General features: G+C 37.4%; 1 protein-coding gene across 4 annotated transcripts in view; it reads right to left on the minus strand.

The window, feature by feature from the left end:
• Nucleotides 1-19,999, minus strand: part of PTPRK (protein tyrosine phosphatase receptor type K) — a 374,772-nt gene that overhangs the window by 230,123 nt on the left and 124,650 nt on the right. For all 4 annotated transcript variants that reach the window (XM_079332191.1, XM_079332189.1, XM_079332188.1 and 1 more), the window contains exon 3: nt 18,199-18,470. In XM_079332191.1, coding sequence (XP_079188317.1) covers nt 18,199-18,470 — 272 coding nt within the window. The remainder of the gene's footprint in view (nt 1-18,198; nt 18,471-19,999) is intronic.

Raw genomic sequence — 19,999 nt, forward strand, 5'->3', positions numbered from 1 at the left:
AAGTAATCATCTTTTATTTTTGATGGAAGTGATTTAAAGATAAAAGAGGGCAATTGCAGCCTTTCGAGAATTTATTAGTTTTACCCTGAAATTGATCCATTCTGCAAGAACAACAAAATCCACACATCATAGGGCACTGTTAAGGCAGACCTGTCAAAAACAGAAGCAAGTCAATATGGGCCTGACTTGCAAAGTCAGTTTCTCCTGAAAGCAGCCCAGAAATACCTCACCTGGACCAGGAAGGTGTTCTCAGCATGTGCAAGCATGTTCAAAAGGCACACGGTAATATGAGGCTACAGGTTGATTCACAGCATATACCTGATAAGTGTGAATAAAATTTGTCTCAAATGTTCATAACTGGGGAAATTAATACTAGTAGTAGATTGATATAAACATATATAATTTAACTCTTTTTTTAGTCCATGTATTAGAAATAATCACTGAAGACACCAAAAATATTTAAGCCTCACCACTGCTGATATTAGATACAGCAGTACCAGCTTTGTTCCCCAGCTCCAGACCCATGCAGAAGCTAAACACACAAAAACACAGCCACCATATTTTCAAGTAGGATATCTCACTAATTCTCAATGCTTACTATATGAAATGCATGCTAAGCTAATATTGTGTCCATCACAAATCTTCCTCATGAAGATTGTCTTTGTAAATGAATAATTGTTTTATTCTCCAGCTGCACATTGCTCTGTCTACATCTCTATTTGTGTCCTTGGAAGTGCTAATATGGGCCCAGAGTGGACTGTATCTCCATCTCCACAGGCAAACTGGACCTGGTGATTGTGTTATAAATTTGGATGGGAGAGCCTGAAGCCAGTTACTACAGTGGACCTTCCCTGGGAATTTTTTGAACTGGTAGTTCCAACTCACAGCATTAGTTGTCTGTCAGCAATCACACTGTACTGCATTATGGCTGTGTTTTATTGCTGATTTGGGCTTCTATATACCTAAGTTGTCCACTTGGAATTCCACTGGTAATGAATCAATAGACCACTTTTTAACACATCCCATGCAAGTCAACCATATACACTGCTCAGTTAACGGACCTCAGTCACTTTTCTGTATAACACTGACAACCTAGAGCTGCCACAGTGACTCACAGATAATGAATCTGTGTTACCAAAAACCCCAAACAGGCTGATTTCAGTGACAGACACATTGCTGCAAGACATGACAAAGATTAGTGGTGCACAAAATATCTGTATCAAGGACCAGTTCTTAAAAACTGTTTACATTCCACTTCAGGAAATGCATGTCCTGAGATGCTGTCGCTAATCAGAAGAGACAGAGCAATTCATGTTCAAACTGAGTTGTTACTTGTTTTCAGGACCAATGTTTCCCTTGGCCTGCACCATGCCTTAGCATGCTGGCTCAATATCAATCATCCTAGGAAAAGGCAGCTTGCAGCCAGAACAATACCAACAACTCATTTACAGGAAAGGAAACAACCATGAAGGAGCAAATTACTCCTTTGAGAAAAAAAGCAAGGATTCATTTATAAAATTAAAATACTCAATGCTGTAATATGGGTGATGAACTTGCAAATTAGGTAGAAGGTGATGATGGAAGACAAGGTAGGAAAAAAGCTGCCAGGCTTGAATCTTAGGTAATTTGGTGTTTTATGCTGCCTTTATGAAGCTACCAATGAACTCGGCAGAAATGAAGGGGTAACACAGCAACACACAATCAGGGAAAGGAGCACAAGGGGAGTATTTTTCACTTTAATTGGCTTGGGAAAGAAAATCTGAAGGAGAAACTAAAACACCATATTTAAAGTTGCCTTTAATTACTGCTATCTGCCACAGTAATAAGAGCAAGAAAGGAGGAAACACTATTCCCACCTTGATGTGGGAACTTGCTTTCAATGGTAGCCACCTGATACATCATCTTAATACTAAGAAAATCAAATCTAGGTACATTAGCTAACAAAAGAAATAACAGTAAGTAAAAACATATTAAAGCCCACTAATAACCATATCTGGATTTACCAGTAAAACCCACAGACCCAAGTTTTATTTCAACTAGGGTATGTGAAAATTCTCCCTAGAGAATTTCAGAAGAATATCTATCAGAAAAATGCCTTTCTAAAAAATTTTATACCATGGTAGCATCAAGAATAGAGATTTATTAGCATTCTTTTATATACTGTATATTAAAAAAAAGAATCTCTAGAAAATATTCTTTTCTGAATACTTAGCATATTTCTGCAGGTAATCTTTATCAGTTTTGCAACCAAAATTTATTCATATTTTCTACATAGCCAATTTAAATTTGTAACTGTATTAGAGCTGAAATACAGTACCTCCTATAGCTCTAAATGTTGATATTTAATTACATATTAAATATCATCACTCTGGATCTAGAGGAGGACATACCTGTAAAAACTTCAACACTAAATAACATGGGTATAAATTACTTATCAACTCAAATTCACAATATTTACATTGAATTGAAGAATTTAGAAAAGCAATTAAGATCTGCTATAAGGCTCCTTTGTACACCATGAAAAATTACTCCATTTAAAATTACAGTGCCAGAGCTGATAAAAGTGAAGCAGTCAAATGAAACCACATTTTAGCATAAACACAAACTGTGTCATTTTCTTTAGTAAAATAATCTGATTTGAAACTATGTGAATAATACCAACAGAAAATCAGAGGTCCAGTTTTTGTGACTGACAAATTTTCCTAAATCATTCTTCAGGTGTTCAGATTTGGCTCCATCTAGCACTTTGAGAGAAGTGTTAGGGAAAAAAGTCAATTCAGCTCAGAGCTTCTATGAATGAATTCCATTTGTATCTCACCTCTTCTGTGTGATCTTTGGAGCCATCAAATATCTAGCCCTATTCTCACTCTGGAATTAATTGACTTGACCAAACAACACTGCAATTACTTTAGTTCACACTTTAGATGGTTTGGAATTGATCTTGGTTTTACATTTTTACAAAAACCGCACTTGCTTTTTTTTCTCCAACTTCAAAAGAAATTAATTACTTTGGATTTATTTTGTTTTGCAGATAAACACACTAAACCTGTCGATTACAATTAAGGAAACAGATTCTATTCTCACTTTGACACGTATTTTTGAAAGCAAATATTTAATCATTAATTTTTTTTGTCAGAAATAAATTCTCCCTATAAATACTCCTGGGAGTATTCATTTCTTGCCGACATTGGCTCTCCAGAGGGAAATTAACTGGTAAATTAAATGATGCCTCCAGAAAGATCTTTTGCCTTGTACTGGTGTCCCAGTTCGCGGAAGCTGCAGCTCAAGTGACAACTTTCCATTGTCCTCCCCGAGTTTAACCTATGGTGCTGACTGCTCCAGCAGCTTATGCTCTGCATTTGGAGCCTTCCCTGCAATTTACACCTTCATGATCAGCTGCAGATTTCTGGGGGGTGGTGGGGAAAAAAAAAAAACCCTACAGGTGTTTTGCATTTACCATGGGTTCAGAGACTTCTCTTCCCAAACACAAAGGCTACAAATGAACCTAAAGTAAAGTCAAGTCCCCAAACAGCATTGGAGCAAGCTTTTGTCCCAGTCAGCCCTGAGAAAACAACCTCCCCGGTCTTAAATGGAAATACAGCCTTTTGTTTCCCAAAAATCAATAGAGACTGGTTTGCTGAGTGCAGCAGCAAGTTAAAAGTCCCAGGTAGTTTTGACACAGCCCAGGTTTAACCAAACAGAGGTCTCAGCATCAAAAGCAGCACTGTGTTGACCCATAGGCTAAAAGTGTAGGAGCCTCTTGATCCCCAAACCACTCCCCTACAACCCCTCCTGCTCTGGCTATACAATCCTGACCACTACATCCAGCAGGGAAGCATCTCACACTTCAGCAAACTTGGGCTACTTACCAGCCCAAAATGCAGAGACTTGTTTATTGCTGTGTGGTGTAGGTAGGCTTTGCTTTGCAGAGCTTGCAATTTTTTAGCATGTAATTTATTTAATTTTTTTACTGATACAGCACAAACCCACTCAGAAAAGGAGTTAAATTGCATCAAGGAGGCTGCATTTGCAAAATAACACAATTAACTTATTTCTTCGTGTGCTATACTTTGTTTCCATAGTGGCCCAAACTAAAGTAGTCTTCCCTCAAACTTGTCAGAAAAGACTGTTGAAAAAGCACAAGAATTTGGAATACATTAGTTACCAAGGTGCTTTTTGCAGTTTGGGTTGAAGGTCTTTCAGAGCAGTGAAACTGCTCTTGAATCTCTGCCATACTCAGGACTTGCAGAACCAGTTCTAACTTTACAGCAGACTTGCTGGACTATTCTGGATTCTAAAATGGAGAAACTAGTTTTCCCAATTTAATTAGCAATCAAAGATGGAGATGTTATGTCTTTGTTATGACTTTACTTCTGAGTAAAATTATAACCCTCTACATGATTATTAAGAATATCTGTAACAGAAACTAAGTTTATTGTCTCCACTACTGATCCTGTCACTTCTTTTTCAGAATAAGGCATAACACTGGCTGAAAATAAAACTCTTAACTTCAAAAGTGAAGACACCTGTACTTCAGCAGACTTTGCCATTGCAGAACAGACCACAGCCAAGCAGGTTCCACACTTTTCAGTACTATCTTATCACACACAATACCCTTGACAAGAGGGGGCGGGGCGGTAAGAAAGAAAGAATTTAAAATAATAAATAAATAATTAAATAAAGGAATAAAAAAAGAAAATAAAAAAGAGAAGGGGCTGGAAAGAGATGAATACCAGGAAAAAAAATGATAAAGGTTTACTTTTACAATTTTGGAAGGGATAAAAAAAAGAGGGTGTGGTGGGGGGAAAGCCTTTTTAATTTGGGGCGCACTTCTTTATTCAAATGTGTTTAACCTAACCAATGGTTGTGTAAAGCTACAGCCAAAGAAAGCTTGTGTCTGATTTAACTGTTTTGTTGTGACAAAATACCCACTTAACACATTTTTCTGTTTCAACCCGCTATGCCACATTTATCTAACATATGTAAACAAATAATACATTAAAATGCATGCCATGTTCCATTTCAGTAGGATTTCTGAAACAAGACAAACAAAACTGAGCTACTTTCATAGCATTTTGAAAAATATTAGTTATGCTACACATTATACTTTGAACAAATAGTAGTAAATCTATACTCAGAAGTGTAATTCAGATTGAATTCAATGCTACCAAGATAAGTACATCTGATGTCCCAGCTCTTTTTGGAAAACCAGACAGCTGCTGCTAATTTCCATTTCATTGTTCAAATATATGTTGTTAAGACCTCATAATTAAGTGCAGGGAGAAGGATAATGCTTTACACTTTAAGGCTCATTTTTATCCTTATAAAAACAAAAGTAAAAACCTAAGCACATGCAAACACATGCTTGCTCATATGCACACAAATCCCATCATTTTTAGCTAAAAGAGAAAACAAATTTCGCCTTTGTTCTGATTTCTCTGTTAAGCCACATAATGAACAACTGATCTTCTGGCTAAGACAGAAAACATTGTTCAGCAATTTAGAAATGCATTGCAAACTGCTCGATATTTTAACCTATATTAAAAAAGCATACTTTGAAAACTTTCCACAGCTTTCAGTATATTACAAAAATTCAATAATCCCATTCATATAGGAAATAAACTTGGATCAATGTGAAGGACTTGTCTTTCTCCCACAGGAAAAGAAAACCCAGATAGTTACTCTGCATTTAAGTTTTACATTAAAAACTTTAGAAATATAGTAACAAGAACTTGTCATGCCCCTGGTTAACCATTGTGGACAAAGGGAAGAGTTTTGGTTAAGGGTGGAGTTTTTTTTGTGATGGCATTATTATTTACCATTAATAATTATTGGTTTATTTATTGAAAAAACAAAACATGGGGGGGGGGTGTTTATGTTTGTGTGTTCTTCACAAGTACGAGCTTAGCATCAAGGGCAGCACATATTCACCCTGTCAAAGGAGAAGGCCCAACGGCATCTTGGAGCCAATTTCACAACAGGGTAGGACCTGGGGTAGGGCAGAGAGATCAACACCAACTTCCCTTACATCCCTTCCAAGAGCAGAAGCCAGGAAAGCAGAAGCCAGGAAAACTGAAAAATGGACAGTGGTGAGGAAGAGCCAGCACCAATTACAGCCCTCTTGCCTGCAGCTGTGGGTGTAGCAGGAGAGGAAGCAGGGAACAGAATTAGAGAAATACCTATGTCCAATTCATCAAAGTTAAACATGACAATTCAGGTATATCAGTGGCTGATTTTCTTTTAAGCACTAAACCTCTGAAGGAGGGAACCAGTTGTCAGTGCAGACACACAACAAAGCACAAAGGAAAAAAATCAGGCTAAACGAAGGCTATCTTTCTAAATTCCTGCCTAGAAGTCCACAAGGACAGAAGACTTTTGGTTTTTTAACTGTTTGGGCATTGGGCTTATTTCTTTTTATCTTGGGGGCATTTTTCATTTTCAGATGAAATCTACTTGTGAAGTGAACCAGTCAACTGCAATACCCGAATCTAATCTGGTCCAACCAAATCAACTAATGATCAAATCTACCAGTTACATGACATGAGCATAATGTACACCCAAAGGGCAGCCACAAAGACTAGATAAAAAGTGTTTTACTGCTGAAGTTTGACAGCTGGAAGATGCAGTATAATCACTCATTCCATTCTCCTTGTTTGCTATGGCTTGCAAGGTGCACTGGAATAGCCCTAAGCAAGCAGATCCTTTATGTGTCTGCTGTTGAATCTCACACAATGGCTGTTACTTCTCCTGTCCACAAAAATCAGTGGAAGGATGATACCCCCAGAAACCCACATCTCCACTGAGTTAAAATTCTCTTGTTCTGTCTGGTGCCTTAAGGCCATCAACGAGTTGAGTGCTACCCCAAACTCCCTAATGTTTGATTTCTCTTTCAGTAACTCAACAATGCCCTAGGAAGACTAGAATTACAGGACTTGCGTTATTTAATTTTTTTTAAGGCTTATCATAATCATTCACATTGAACAAACATGCTTACCCTGCTCCTAAGTGATTTCATTCCATAAACAGTAGCAAACTGCTACTACTACTTCCAGGTGAGTGTTATTTTCTTTCAACAGATACCACCTACCAAATAATGTACAACCTGTGAGGTATATTTATTGCCTGGAGAACACAGCAAAGACAGCAAAAATGACAACTGACAATTATGGTAAAAAAAAAAAAAAAAAAAAAAAAAAAAAAAAGCTGACTCTAGATTAAAAACCTATATTGTGAAATTTCTAAAGGCACACACAACCATCCCCAGTAAATATGATGTTCACTCCACAACAGGTCAGTAAAGTGCAACAATCCCATTAACTCATCTGCTGTACATTAGCAGGGATGTCCACAAAATCTGCACCTTCCATGAGCATAAAAAAACATGTCTCTGCTCTGCCTTGTGGCTGTCCAGCACTAACAGCACTGTTGGGCTTCCATTTGCTGTCGGCTTGTTTGTGGCACAAGGAGGGATGCAGTAACCTTGGCACATGCATCAACAAAACCACAAAGTTTTCCAGCTACAGGACCCACTCTAGCAAATGAATAGCAAATGAAAAAGTCTCATGGATGACATACAAAAGTATCCAGAAGACACTGAGGTCACCAAAACCCAAAGCAAATAAACCAAAATAACACCATTAAAAAATTTTTAAAAAAACCACCTTAGATTCCACTTTTAAGTAATCAAGATACTTCACTGAAGAAATTGACTCCAAAATCTTTTATAACAATTCTTTAAATCTTCTAGGAGTTGCACATAAAGACATAGAAAAATAGTGAAGGAGCTCCATAACTGACTAGGAAGAAAGGGAAGAGCTCTCTGAGAGGAAAATAACATATCTGTAAAGACACCAATGCAATCATTCCTGGCTTGGAGCCTGGAGAGCTTTCTCCCTAACTGTGCTATTGCTCTATCTCCCACAGGACAATTGCCTGGTTGCAAATTTCCCATCACTATCTTAGGACCACAAAATTATTCTACTTCTGATGTGTTTCAGAATTTCCAGAAGAGGGGTATAATTTACTTCACTTTGCTAAGAGGGGCAAGGAGGGTGAGGGCAAACTTTAAAATGCTTTGTGATATATTTTGGACAAAGTAAAAAATTCAATATCAGTTTGTTAATTAGTTTAAATACCCAGATCTTGTACATTTGATCAGAATGTGATTTTAGCAAAAATAAATTGATACACTTCAACCCCCTCCATCTTTGAATTTTGATTATTTTCTCCTTCAGAGCAACTATCTTCAGTTGTTTTTCCAATGTCACCTCAAACAAAGTCTAAACTTCAGAAAAGAAGCACATACAGGGTAGAGAAAATTATAAAGATATGAAGTACTTATTTCTCTCTGAGGAGGTCATATCACCAGTCAACATGGGATTGCTATTACATACATAGTCTGGATGAAGAATACCTTTTGACTTTACTCCAAGCCTCAGGCTTGTTCACCATTTAGCATTAGAAAAAGAGAAAATATTTTAAATAAAACCATCAAAACAACCAAAACATTATAGTCTGGTGTGCACATACTCAAAAAATTCTTCTTGAGCATTTCATCTTGCCCTAAATAACAAAAGTCAGAAAAGGACAAAAGAAAGTTAAGTAGCTGCACAATTCTCAGTATTTTTTTTCCAACTGTACTGGTTTTGGCTGGGGCAGAGCTCATTTTTTTCACCGTAGCTGGCATGTGGAAGTGTTTTGGATTTGTTCTGGAAGCAGTGTTGATAACACAGGGATGTTTTAGTTACTGCTGAGCAGTGCTTGCACAGAGCCAAGGCCTTTTCTGCTTTTCACACCACCCCTCCAGTGAGTGGGCTGGGGGTGCACAGCTTGGGAAGGGGCTCAGCCACAACTTTTGGTCCCCACACTCACAGGAGACAAGGGATGCCCCACACCACATGACACCCTACTCAGCCTATGTAGATGGGAGAGGAAGGGAAAAGAGGGGGACATTGAGACTGATGTCACGTGTCTTTACAAGTCCTGTTACATGTGATGGGACCCTGCTGTCCTGGCGGGGGCTGAACACCTGCTTGCCCATGGGAAATGGTGAATTAACTCCTTGTTTTGCTTTACTTGCACTCACAGCTTTTGCTTAACTATTAATCTGTCTTTAGCTCAACGAACAAGTTTTCTCGGTTTTGCCCTTCCAATTCTCTTCCTCATCCCACCTGGGAGGTGGAAGGAAGTGAGAAGGGATGTGTGGGGATTCATTGCCAGCTGGGGTTAAACCACAACACCAAAGAGGCCCAGGGGGTCGGGGGTGGTCAGGGGAAATCCAGACTACTGGCAGGATACAATGCTTCACATCAAAAATTACCTAAAAATATATCTTTTCAGTGTTGAATTGATGAGTTCAGACTTTTTAACTGAAAACTCTGTCTCTTCAATTCCCGTGAATTTCGAGACTGATTGGTTTCCAATTTTGAAGTACAGAGATTTTAGTGAACTTTCTGATAATGATTCAATACTCCACTATTATATTTTTTCTTTTATTCTCTTTCATTTAGGGGTAGTCTGAAAACCCCTAGCAGAGCACAATTCATTACTCAATCTTTTCAGAACCCATATAATGAAAGTATTATCAATTTCTGCTTTCTTTTAACTATCTACTTCAAGCATATATCACTGATTTCTGCCATAATCCTCTTTCATTCATTTCACTTTTCATGTGAATAAAAGAGCCAAGTGGAAGAGTATATCATTGCCAGCTCCTTGATAGCGTGATATTTGCAATTTTTCTTAGTAAGGGATAGGATCTTACAGAAGCTGATAAAAAAATATGACAAAATCGAAGCTTCTTATGTAACAAGTAATTATGCTTTTCAACTACAGACTAAAATTCTGAAAAAGAATAATCTTGACAAAAGCAACTATATCCAGAACTTCTTTATTTACACACCATGATTTAAGCCAATCTTGTATTTCTCAAAGAAAAAAAAATTAATCAAGCACTCTGAGATGGCTGATTAGCAATACTGTGTTTTCCACTTCACTGCCTGGCAGTGCTTGCAGTACGACAGGGAGGAGAATGCTACAGGCTTTTCATAATCTTGGTAATCAAGGTTAATACAAAATTTGCATACCACCTTGCAGATGCAAGGAATGTTTCCTGGAAGAGCACTGAGGTTAAAGTCACATATATCTCCCCAGAAATTAAGCACCAGCTAAAAATATTGCATATTTTTCTCAAAGTCCTTCTGAGTTTACAGTGCTCCACTTAAGATTTTTAGGTAATTATTAAGGTAATTCATAAAACAGATTCATATGGTGTGCTAATCTCCAAGTCTTTCACTGCCTTGGAAAACACCAAGCATCTACTACATTTTCATCACTTCACCCTGAAGATAATCACTGTTTTGAAGGGGAAAGTAAAAAAAGATCAAAATCTTGATCACCATCATTGGCATTGCATTATTTGGTAGGATGAGACTTGAAAAGTCTTGTATGCAGAGCTATGCAATTCCATAAAATACTTCAGTACTTCAATTTTAATATTTCTACTCTCCTTTAAGTTCAGATCATGAATATAGCATAGGAAACCCAGAGCACAGTAGAACAAAAGAAAGCTACTCACAAATTGCAATATAACAATGAAAAACAGTGGAAAAGACAATACTGAAAATTTTAAACAAAGGAAAAGGGAAGGAGTAAACTGCTGACATTTCTTCTTTCAGAGTACAAACTCTTTATCTTCAAAATTCTGTGAATTCAGTTTTTCTGTAGGACTAAGAATAGAGCAACAGGACCAATTGCTCAGATTCTACAGTTCTATAACCTGTAAAAACCAAGGCAACCAAAAAAATTTCTTCTACATCCATGGTGGAATGGGCTTCTAGGTGTTTTGTGGAGGTAGAGCCATCTCTTTGCAATGGTGAAGTACAGCTTAGATCACTGACTTAGACACAGCTGACACATTTTACCTAATTAACAATAATTTCTGCTATTTTTAATTGTAAAAATTCGTTGATACTAATTTATCAGCTTAGCCCTTTTTTAATGCAGCAGACCCCAGAATAAATTAGGTCTCATCAAAACAGGTTAACAAAAGTCAAACCCACCAAGCTAGATAAGTTATTATATCTCTTAATATTAAAAATATATTAAGATCCCTTTAAGGGAATTTTAACATTCTCAAATAATTAAAAAAAAAATAAAAATAAAAAAAGTGGTGGGCAGGAGAGTAGGGCAACAGAGTAGGTGGGGGAGAGGCAAATGGCATATATCATTATTTACCTGCTTTCCCACCACCATCATTCTCTTATCCCTCAGGAAGCTCCTGTGCCCATACATGAGCTAACTCAGGAAGGAAAGACAGCATGTTGTGGCTGGCCTGCAGAACATCCCCTACTGAAACAATGCCACAGACCTGAACTAACACGACTGCTTGTCGTCTCTAAGAAAAAATAGAGCTTCCAAGAAGTCTCCAATACTTGTGGTGTTACTGAAAACCCAGATGCTGGCACTTCAGCTGTGACAAGGCTTGTTTGGGCAATGCTCACTTTCACTCCCTGCACTATGGTTTCCCAGTTTGAATACTGGAACAAGCCAGTATTTGTACAAGTCCTTTGAGAGCTGTAAGTGCTTTGTGATCTGCAGAACTAAATTATTAAAATGGTTCTGGTAACCACTCCATTGGAAATTACATGTTTTTTGTCCTCGCCAAATCAATAAATATCTTGGAAGAAATGAGAGAGAAATGTGACAGATATGCTTGCACACATTCATGTTTATCCTAGCAGCTAAAAAAGCTGGTGTTTTGTTTGCACTAGCACGGCTTGGAAAAGCAATAAGAAAGTTCATTATTTAAAACGTCTTTCTCTAACTCTTCAATTAACTGTATAAAGAAGAAAGCTTCTGATTAAGTGCTGCCTAGCAAGTAATAGTCAGGAGAACACTTAGGGGTTTTGAAAGTGTTTCTGATGAGAAAGCAACATCATTCCTCTTTGGAGATATTTTCAAACATTAGAGCTAGTAGCGAGGCAGTAAAAGTGCTTTTGCCGGGTGAAAACCATGAAAGAAGGAAGACAAAGGAAACAAATGTATATGCCATTTTGTTGTGCAGTAATGAACTAGAAATAAAATAGCTTATTGGCAGTCACCTTAAATTCTCAAAAGCCACAAAGCATTCTCAATGGAGTTATTCCTCAAAAAGAGTGCTAAAGAATGATGCATCTACATAAGGAACATTTCAGTAATTTATATTGCCTGAAAACACAAGCTGTTCCAAGTTTAAGAAAAAAACCTCTCACTTTATTAACTATTACCTCAGATTTCTTTAATTATACAGCTAACCCATCTTTTACTAGCACATTTTAGGAAGCAAGTTTTATATCTCTGCTAGAATGAAATACCTACCACCCATCCAAAAAGCTCTAATTTGTAATTTATTTCTGAGAATCCTTAGAAACTTAAAGAATTTAAAAGACTTTATTTTAAATTTCCGTAAGTCTAAAATCTTATGCTACCCCAAGTGAGATTGAAAAGAAATGATAAGGGGAAAAGAGCCAAGAGAAATGGGTGTAGGGGCAGTAGCAGCAAAGTTAGCTCTTATTTCTACAGCCAGAAAAAAACCTAGACAAAATATGATCAAACTGGTTTAAATAGCCACAGAATAAAAATTTTTAAAAAATAGAAAAAAATAAAAAAAACCATTTAGGAATCCAGAAAAAAAAGTTAAGCACATATCCATCTGGGGGGTGGAGAAGGCTGAGCATCGTGTGACCATGTGACCAGCTTCCATTCACTTTTTTCAGCCTGGTTTACCCAACAGACCAAAAAGGCCCCAAATTCTTGAATTGGAAGAGGATTCCCCTTCCTATTAGTGAGGATTTTGTATGACTCTCTCATATTTCTCTAAACTGGGTCTTTTCCCAGGCAAGGTAACTTAGCCTGCTTCAGCCCTGCCTCTCACACACAGTTACAGACTGCTCTCCTCTGCCTCTGAACTCCTCCTCATGCAGAGATTTCCATCAGACAATTTCCACTGTCCTGCAACTGAACATCCAAGACTTATACAGAGAGTTGTAACATTAACTGGTTGTCTGCTCATCATTGTGGATCAAATTTTTCAGATAAAGCACCTTCCACATTACATTCTTACCTAACTAGTCAAAAAACTTACATAAACTCTGATTTTTACTTATAATGTGTGTCTCTGGTATTATTATCAGCAATTTTAAGTATTCTAAAATATTTTAAACAAGGGCCTATAAAAATATCTGTCCTTTTGATAGCTGCTGATTTTTTTTCCTAAAAATTTTTGTACTTTCTTGATGTTAGATGGCATTTTAAGGGTAAAGTCCATATATAAAAAAAGGGCATTGGCCTTATAAATAGGAAGTCGAAGTTTGGGGGGTTGGGTTTCTTCTAAAGTTAGCCTATAACTCAGTTCTATGCAGCTTACCCAGGTACTTTCCATTTCACTTGTGGCTTTCCTTCCTGAGCTATACCAAATGACTAAATCACATCTAACCCCATCTTTCCAAATGTTTCTGCATGCAGCTTGTTTAGAATCTCACATGTCTACAAGATCAGAATAGAGATCTCATATCCAAAAAGGCAGCATATTCTCATATTTAACATGAAATCTGTTTTCTACCTTATGTGGCATATGGCCCAAGTGTGCACACCATTACCCAATCTTCAGTCTACCATCCTCCTGTTATACTTCTATTACAGTTTCAAGACCTTTCAAGATCATAAAGAAAAGTAATTTTCCAAGATCTTTGAGCAATTTAAACTTTTTCAAATCCTATAAATCATCAGTATTATAATAAAGACCAAATTAATTATCCAAATCAGGATTCACAATTCTGCAAGAAAATTGTTTGGTTTTCCAGAGTTTTCCTGCACTATTTCTGAAAAGATAAATGACCTTTTGCTCAGTACCATATTTTTACTCTAGTAGCTATATTTTCAGGTGTATGAAGCCAGTATTCCAGCCAGCACATTTGCTAAACTACAGAGCACCATTATTGTAGAGTGAATTTTAAAAGAACCATAAAGAAATTAAGTAACTAATGTTTTATAAATTTGAAATCTACAGTTCCAAGTCAAGAGTTTATTTACCAGCTTCTGATATAAACCTCAGATACCTAATATAAAACCAGAACTGAAAAGCCCATGGTTCACGTTACAGTGAATCTCATATGTGAGTAAGCACAGATATGATCCTGTGGAAGCAAAACAAATCTGCTGAGGGTGTGTGTTGGGTTGATGTCGCCAGAAATGTGTATTCTATCACCATCTGTGGCACATATCATCTGCTAATGGGCTGTCTTTAAGATAAGGTGAGGCAATCATCTTTATCTTTTCCACAACTTATCCTCCCTCCAGGAAGATATCATCTGCTGCTGGGTCATTGAGTCCCACTGTATGACTGATAAAATTACATCATCCCACAGGAAGATGCTCCAGCCAGGGGCAGGAGCCAAACCTTTCCTACCTAGATAAAAAACTGAGATTTTAGACACCAAGTTTTCAGTCTTTCTACTGGATTCCAGAGGAGAAGCTGGACCTTTCCACATAATCTCTGGACCTTCAGAGGAAAACTACGCCTTCTACAGGAGCAGGGCTTCAGCTGAACCACATCTGCCTCTGCAAAAGGGCTGCAGCCACCATTTAATGGGACTGTTACCAACACTCTGACTGACAGGGAGTCAGGTTGTATTCTGACTCTGTCAGTGTTTTTGGGATTGTTCTTTGCAATACTGTATTTCTATTTTAATTTTCCTAATAAAGACTTGTTATTCCTAATTCTCATATCTTTGCCTGAGAACCCCTTAATTTCAAAATTATAATAATTTGGAGGGAGGGGGTTTACATTCTTAATTTCAAAGAGAAGCTTCTGCCTTCATTGGCAGATACCTGTCCTTCAAACCAGGACAGGGTGAGACTATACAAAGAATAGCTAACAAGGACTTTTAGGAGACAGTGTTAAAAAAAAAAAAATTAAAAAAAACAAACCAACTACAGACAAACAAAATCAAACTGAAAAGCAATGACATAGGTAGCAAGAAAGGTGGAAAAATGACTGTGACAGAGGCAGAAAGGAAGAGACAGCCCTCAGCAGTCTGATAACCCCTACTGTGCAAAGCAGGAGTGAACTTGGGGAAATGAACAGAAGCATTAGACAAAACAATTCATCCAGACAGGAACAAACATCTCAACTAAAATAAATTCATTACAGTAATAACCAACAAAGAAAGCAATGAGACAAAATTCCTAATCACTTACAAAGTTTAAACAACAAAAATCCCAAAATATTTTTGCGTTGAAGCAACTTGAGACAGGTCAAAGGTAGCATATTTCCAACAGAGTGATAAAAAAATTCCAGGACTAACAAGTACCAAAATAAAATCAACCTTGATCCCAAGGGATTCTCTAATCAAACCTTTTTCTTCAAGAGTTCATCTGCATGTTAAACAAACAGAGCAGTGGTTGCAGATGCCTTGCTAGCAGGAGACAGGAGACAGATTGTGTCATTACAGGACTTCTGAAACTCCCCAAGTGCAAAATGTGACAGCTGAAGAATTACAGGCCTCAGGTTTGGAGAAACCCCCAGGAACAGTCCTAACATGGAACTAAAATCAGAATTCCTTGTTGTACATACTGTAGACACTAGAATCTTAAATCATTGAAGGAAAAAAATGCTATCAGGAATACAGAAAGACACCACTTAGGTACTTATGCTCAAAGTCCTTGAACCACATATATGCTCAAGGCTCGAAGTATTTTCTGGGAGAGGCATGACCATAAGTTTCTCCTGAACTCTTCTACAAACTTCCACTGCTGTCAGCAGAGACAGGGTACAAAACTAGATAAAAAGTTTTATCCAATAAAGCTATGATAACTAATTGCACTATGTTTATAATAAGCAATAAATAAGTATAAATAAGTCATAAACAAGTATATAAATAATTGCCTGGCAGAATACAGTTAAAGAAAGATATGGAAATGGATTATTTAAAAAACTGTATTCCTGTGAGTAAAAGGAAGTGCTAAATCCATCCAAAAATGCATAAACTGAATTAATATAGTCTACTGGAGTGACATGTAAAAACACTCTGCTAGTTTTGAATAGGAAGCACTAATGTTTCAGCAGAGCACAGAAATGCTGTTTGGGAGCTAATTAGCCAAGGTGCAACACTCTGTTATTACAACTTTCTTGACCATGCTGCTAACCTCCAAGTCACCACACGAGACTTCCTGAGAGTGCAACCTGTGCTTTTCAGTCCCTGATAATCTCTACTCTCCTCCTTCACTTAAAAGTGAAGGAAATGGCAGGGAAGTTGACCTCATTGTAGCAAAGTACATGCAAACAACTGTGCTCAGCAGTGATCTTTAGCAGTCACCTTGCTTGTACAGGCAAGGATCCAATTCCCATCTTAGTAAAGAACCACTTCCATCTCCTTATAGAAACCAGTGCTTATTTTCCTTGGTGCTAGCTAAACTCATTGACCAACAGCTAGATAAAAGCCAAAATCACAAGCTACAAATGTACAGCATGGAACTCACATGAGAAAAAAGAAAAAACATATTTCCATTCCAAAGGATAACTCAACTCAAAACTAAGGGGGAAGAAAAACAAACTAAAAACAAACAAATAAACAACAAATCTATCAATAGCAATGTTGAATCTGAACCTTGAGAGCTAAAGGAACCAAAACCACAAAAATACCAACCCTGTTTGTGCAAACAAGCAGTCATGCATAGATGGTATGTAGATTTCCCCTCCTATTCCTAAAATCAACTGTGCAAGGTGGCCACAAAGCAGTCCCCCAGTTCTAGTCCAGGCTTATGCTTAATTTAAACACAAACTGGGTTACACCTCATTTCAATATTCTGTTGGACGACCAAGCAAGGGAAGGAATGAATTTAAGCAGAGTCTTTGGAGAGATAATGTGAAGGTTATAACACAAGTGAAAAATGCCCGTGTTGCTAAGATAAGGCCCCAACTACCAATCTCATTGTCAAGCCTGGCCATCTGTCAGCAGAAACCTGATTTACTTCATATAATGCTGCTATACTTGATCACTACTGTTCTGTTATAAAAGGCTCCCGAGGTTTGTTTAAGGACACCAAATGGTACTTTCCAGCAACATGAAAAGGGTTAATAAAACACCTCCTCAAAAGCCAGGCTTCAGAACATTAAATCAAATTTTACCCAGTTTCAATACCACTAGTAGGTGAAATTTCTTTATAAATAAAAACATTAAAACCAGAGAAACAAAACTCAAAAAACACCCCATAAAATGATAGTAAAGGCTACTTACACTGAAGCTTGTTTATGGATGTTATTTTGATGGTGGGGAATTGCAACAAACTTTAGATAAAGGTGCTTTTAAGACACACTCCTGCAATAACACTATTAAACAAAACCTTAAAAAAGCAGCCACTTTCCTTTGTTTAATAAGTATTCTGGATACCAAACTGTTTGCAAGAGCACTAAGGATGAATATTTAGACAGGGGCCTGTAAGCACATAAACACCTCATGGTGTAATAATTCAGGTGAACACCTGTAATCCAACTCTTCCCACTCCTACAGCCAGAACAAAAATGCCCATGTATGAGATTCATCCTCCACACCAAATACCCACTGAGTAAAACAGCTGCAGGTACTTTCTCAGGTTAATGAAACAAATCAAAAAACAGCATCTAGTAATAACAAAACAAATTTCCCCTCCAAACAACAGGCCTATGCTGCAGGTGGTTTTGTCCCATAGCAAGCAAACAGGAAAAAAACACATCCTGAACAGCTGCTCATTAGGTGAGCACCATTCTGCCTGCACAGCAAATGAAGCAAATGTCATGTGGAAAAAAACACAGTTTACGGTCACATAATTAGACACGGTAACACAGGCATACACAAAAGAGGAGGGAAGACAAGTACAAATTACAGTTGCACAGGCAATTTATTTCTGGGAGTTTATAATTTTTGATGTTCCTGGACTTTAACCTTACAATTTCTTTTAACAAGGCTTCTTTCCAGTAGATTTTTTTCCCTAGTATACCCTAACAGATAACTTTGGAAATCTCCCACTATAAAACAAATATCCATTTCCATACAATTATTTATACTGAATGGAACAATTCTCTTGAGGACACTGGGAGAATACTCCATCAGAACAGATCAAAACAACACAAAGTATATTCAGTAAATGCTATAAAGTGGTATGAATTTATTGCAAGTTTACCTGATACTCATTGGGCCAGAAAGTGCTGACAGCCAACTCTGCTCGAAGCCAGTCTTTTCCAGTGGAGCCAGTGACATTCCAGATGGGATTAGCCAGTGGTCCTTTGTTCACCCTAACGAGGATGTTCAAAGTGCCTGGGTTTCCTCCATTCTTGCTGTACAGGAGGTAGCTGAAATCGATGCAGTGAGTGTCATTTTCTTTCATTGTTGGAAGCTGAAGTCGAGTCTTTTCACCAGGGTCATGGTCTGATGAAATCACTATCATATATGATCCTAAGAAATGGGGAGTGGGAAAGGAGGGGAAAAAAAAAAGTGATAGTAAGGAAAAAGATAAATACTAAGAAACTGATTATTCACTGTGAAAAAGGATTAAATGCATAGGTTTTCTTATTCCAGAAACCTCAAAATTCAAGTGGCATGAAATTCAGCAAGCTATTAAATGGCAAGACACACGACTGAAGCAGTACCTAATAAGATATCTCATATCTCTGAGGACCTTTCTAGATCTCTCCACCTACAAATTTTCTCTCTCTTATTCTAGAATCAGATACTTGGAAATAGGATCACGAATGGGGGAAAAAAAAATAATAGAGGCAAAGGACCATCACTATTCTGAGGTCACTGAGGCCAAAATTCTCTCAACTTACTTGGCAGATTTTCTGTAAACAAAACAAAAAATAAGGCCCACATTTCTCAATGTAGCTTTATCACACTCTTTTCTAACACACAAAAAAAGGCAGAATCTGAGACATATTAGCAATGGAATAGCTGATTTGGAACACCAAGCCAAATTTCCTTGGAAAAGTTTTGCTTGCTGATCCATTTGCCAATGGATTTATGGGGATAACAGAAGTTTCTACAGCTAGAAGAGTGTCCATCTTGTAAACACATATTACAAATATACACAAGACAAAACAGGCTGTTCTTGTCTAGCTACAAAGGCAGAAAGAGGAAATAATATGTTTCAACATGTTATACAGGCAGTAATGATGAATCAGCCTCTCCTGCTGTCCTGCAGAATGGATGGTAAAGACAGGCTGCCATCAAACCCAGCCCAGAGCTGATCCATTTCTTCAAGAGTGACAACTCTGGACCAGGTGAATGAACCCCACAGAAGAAAGCTTCCTAGAGAGGGTAAGCCAGGCTGAACTTGCCAACCAAGTGAGAATATCCAATTCAACACATAATCGACCTGAATCATTGCCACAGGAAAGTTTCCTAACCTAAATTTACCCACCCATCTGTTTAATGATTCCAGAATCCTCCTGTTGACAGATTTTCCTTTTACTTTCAGTCCTGAAGGTCACCACAGTAAAAAGCCTTTTTTTGTGAGAAGAGTCCAGGTTAAATCCATTAAAAATAGAGGAAAAAAAATTAACCTAATGTTAAAAAATAATGGATTTGTGAACATTTGCCCAAATGAGTAGTCTCAAAGAAGTCCTGGCAGTATGTACATGAATACTGGTGTAAAATCTTCTATGTAGTATGTGCATATATAATATTATCATTTTGTACATCATTCTATCAATTGATTTTTTAGACAACAAGGAAATATCATGTTCTACTATGTCCTAAGCAGTTGCATTAGGCATTCTGAAAATTGTTCACAAGCTGTTGCTCAGGAAAAGATGAAAATTTATGTACATGGATTAAATCATCTGTGTGAGATGCTAATTTACTAGCCTGTAAAGCAAGTCTGTGCTAAAACACTTAGAAAAAAAAAATAAAGAAATACTACAGAATGAAAGCTGCTCTTATTAAAGCACAGCGCATTGAAATCTATATTTTTAGTAGTCTTCTTT

The sequence above is a fragment of the Erithacus rubecula genome (assembly GCF_903797595.1).
Source record: "Erithacus rubecula genome assembly, chromosome: 2".
NCBI classification, from domain to species: Eukaryota; Metazoa; Chordata; class Aves; order Passeriformes; family Muscicapidae; genus Erithacus; species Erithacus rubecula.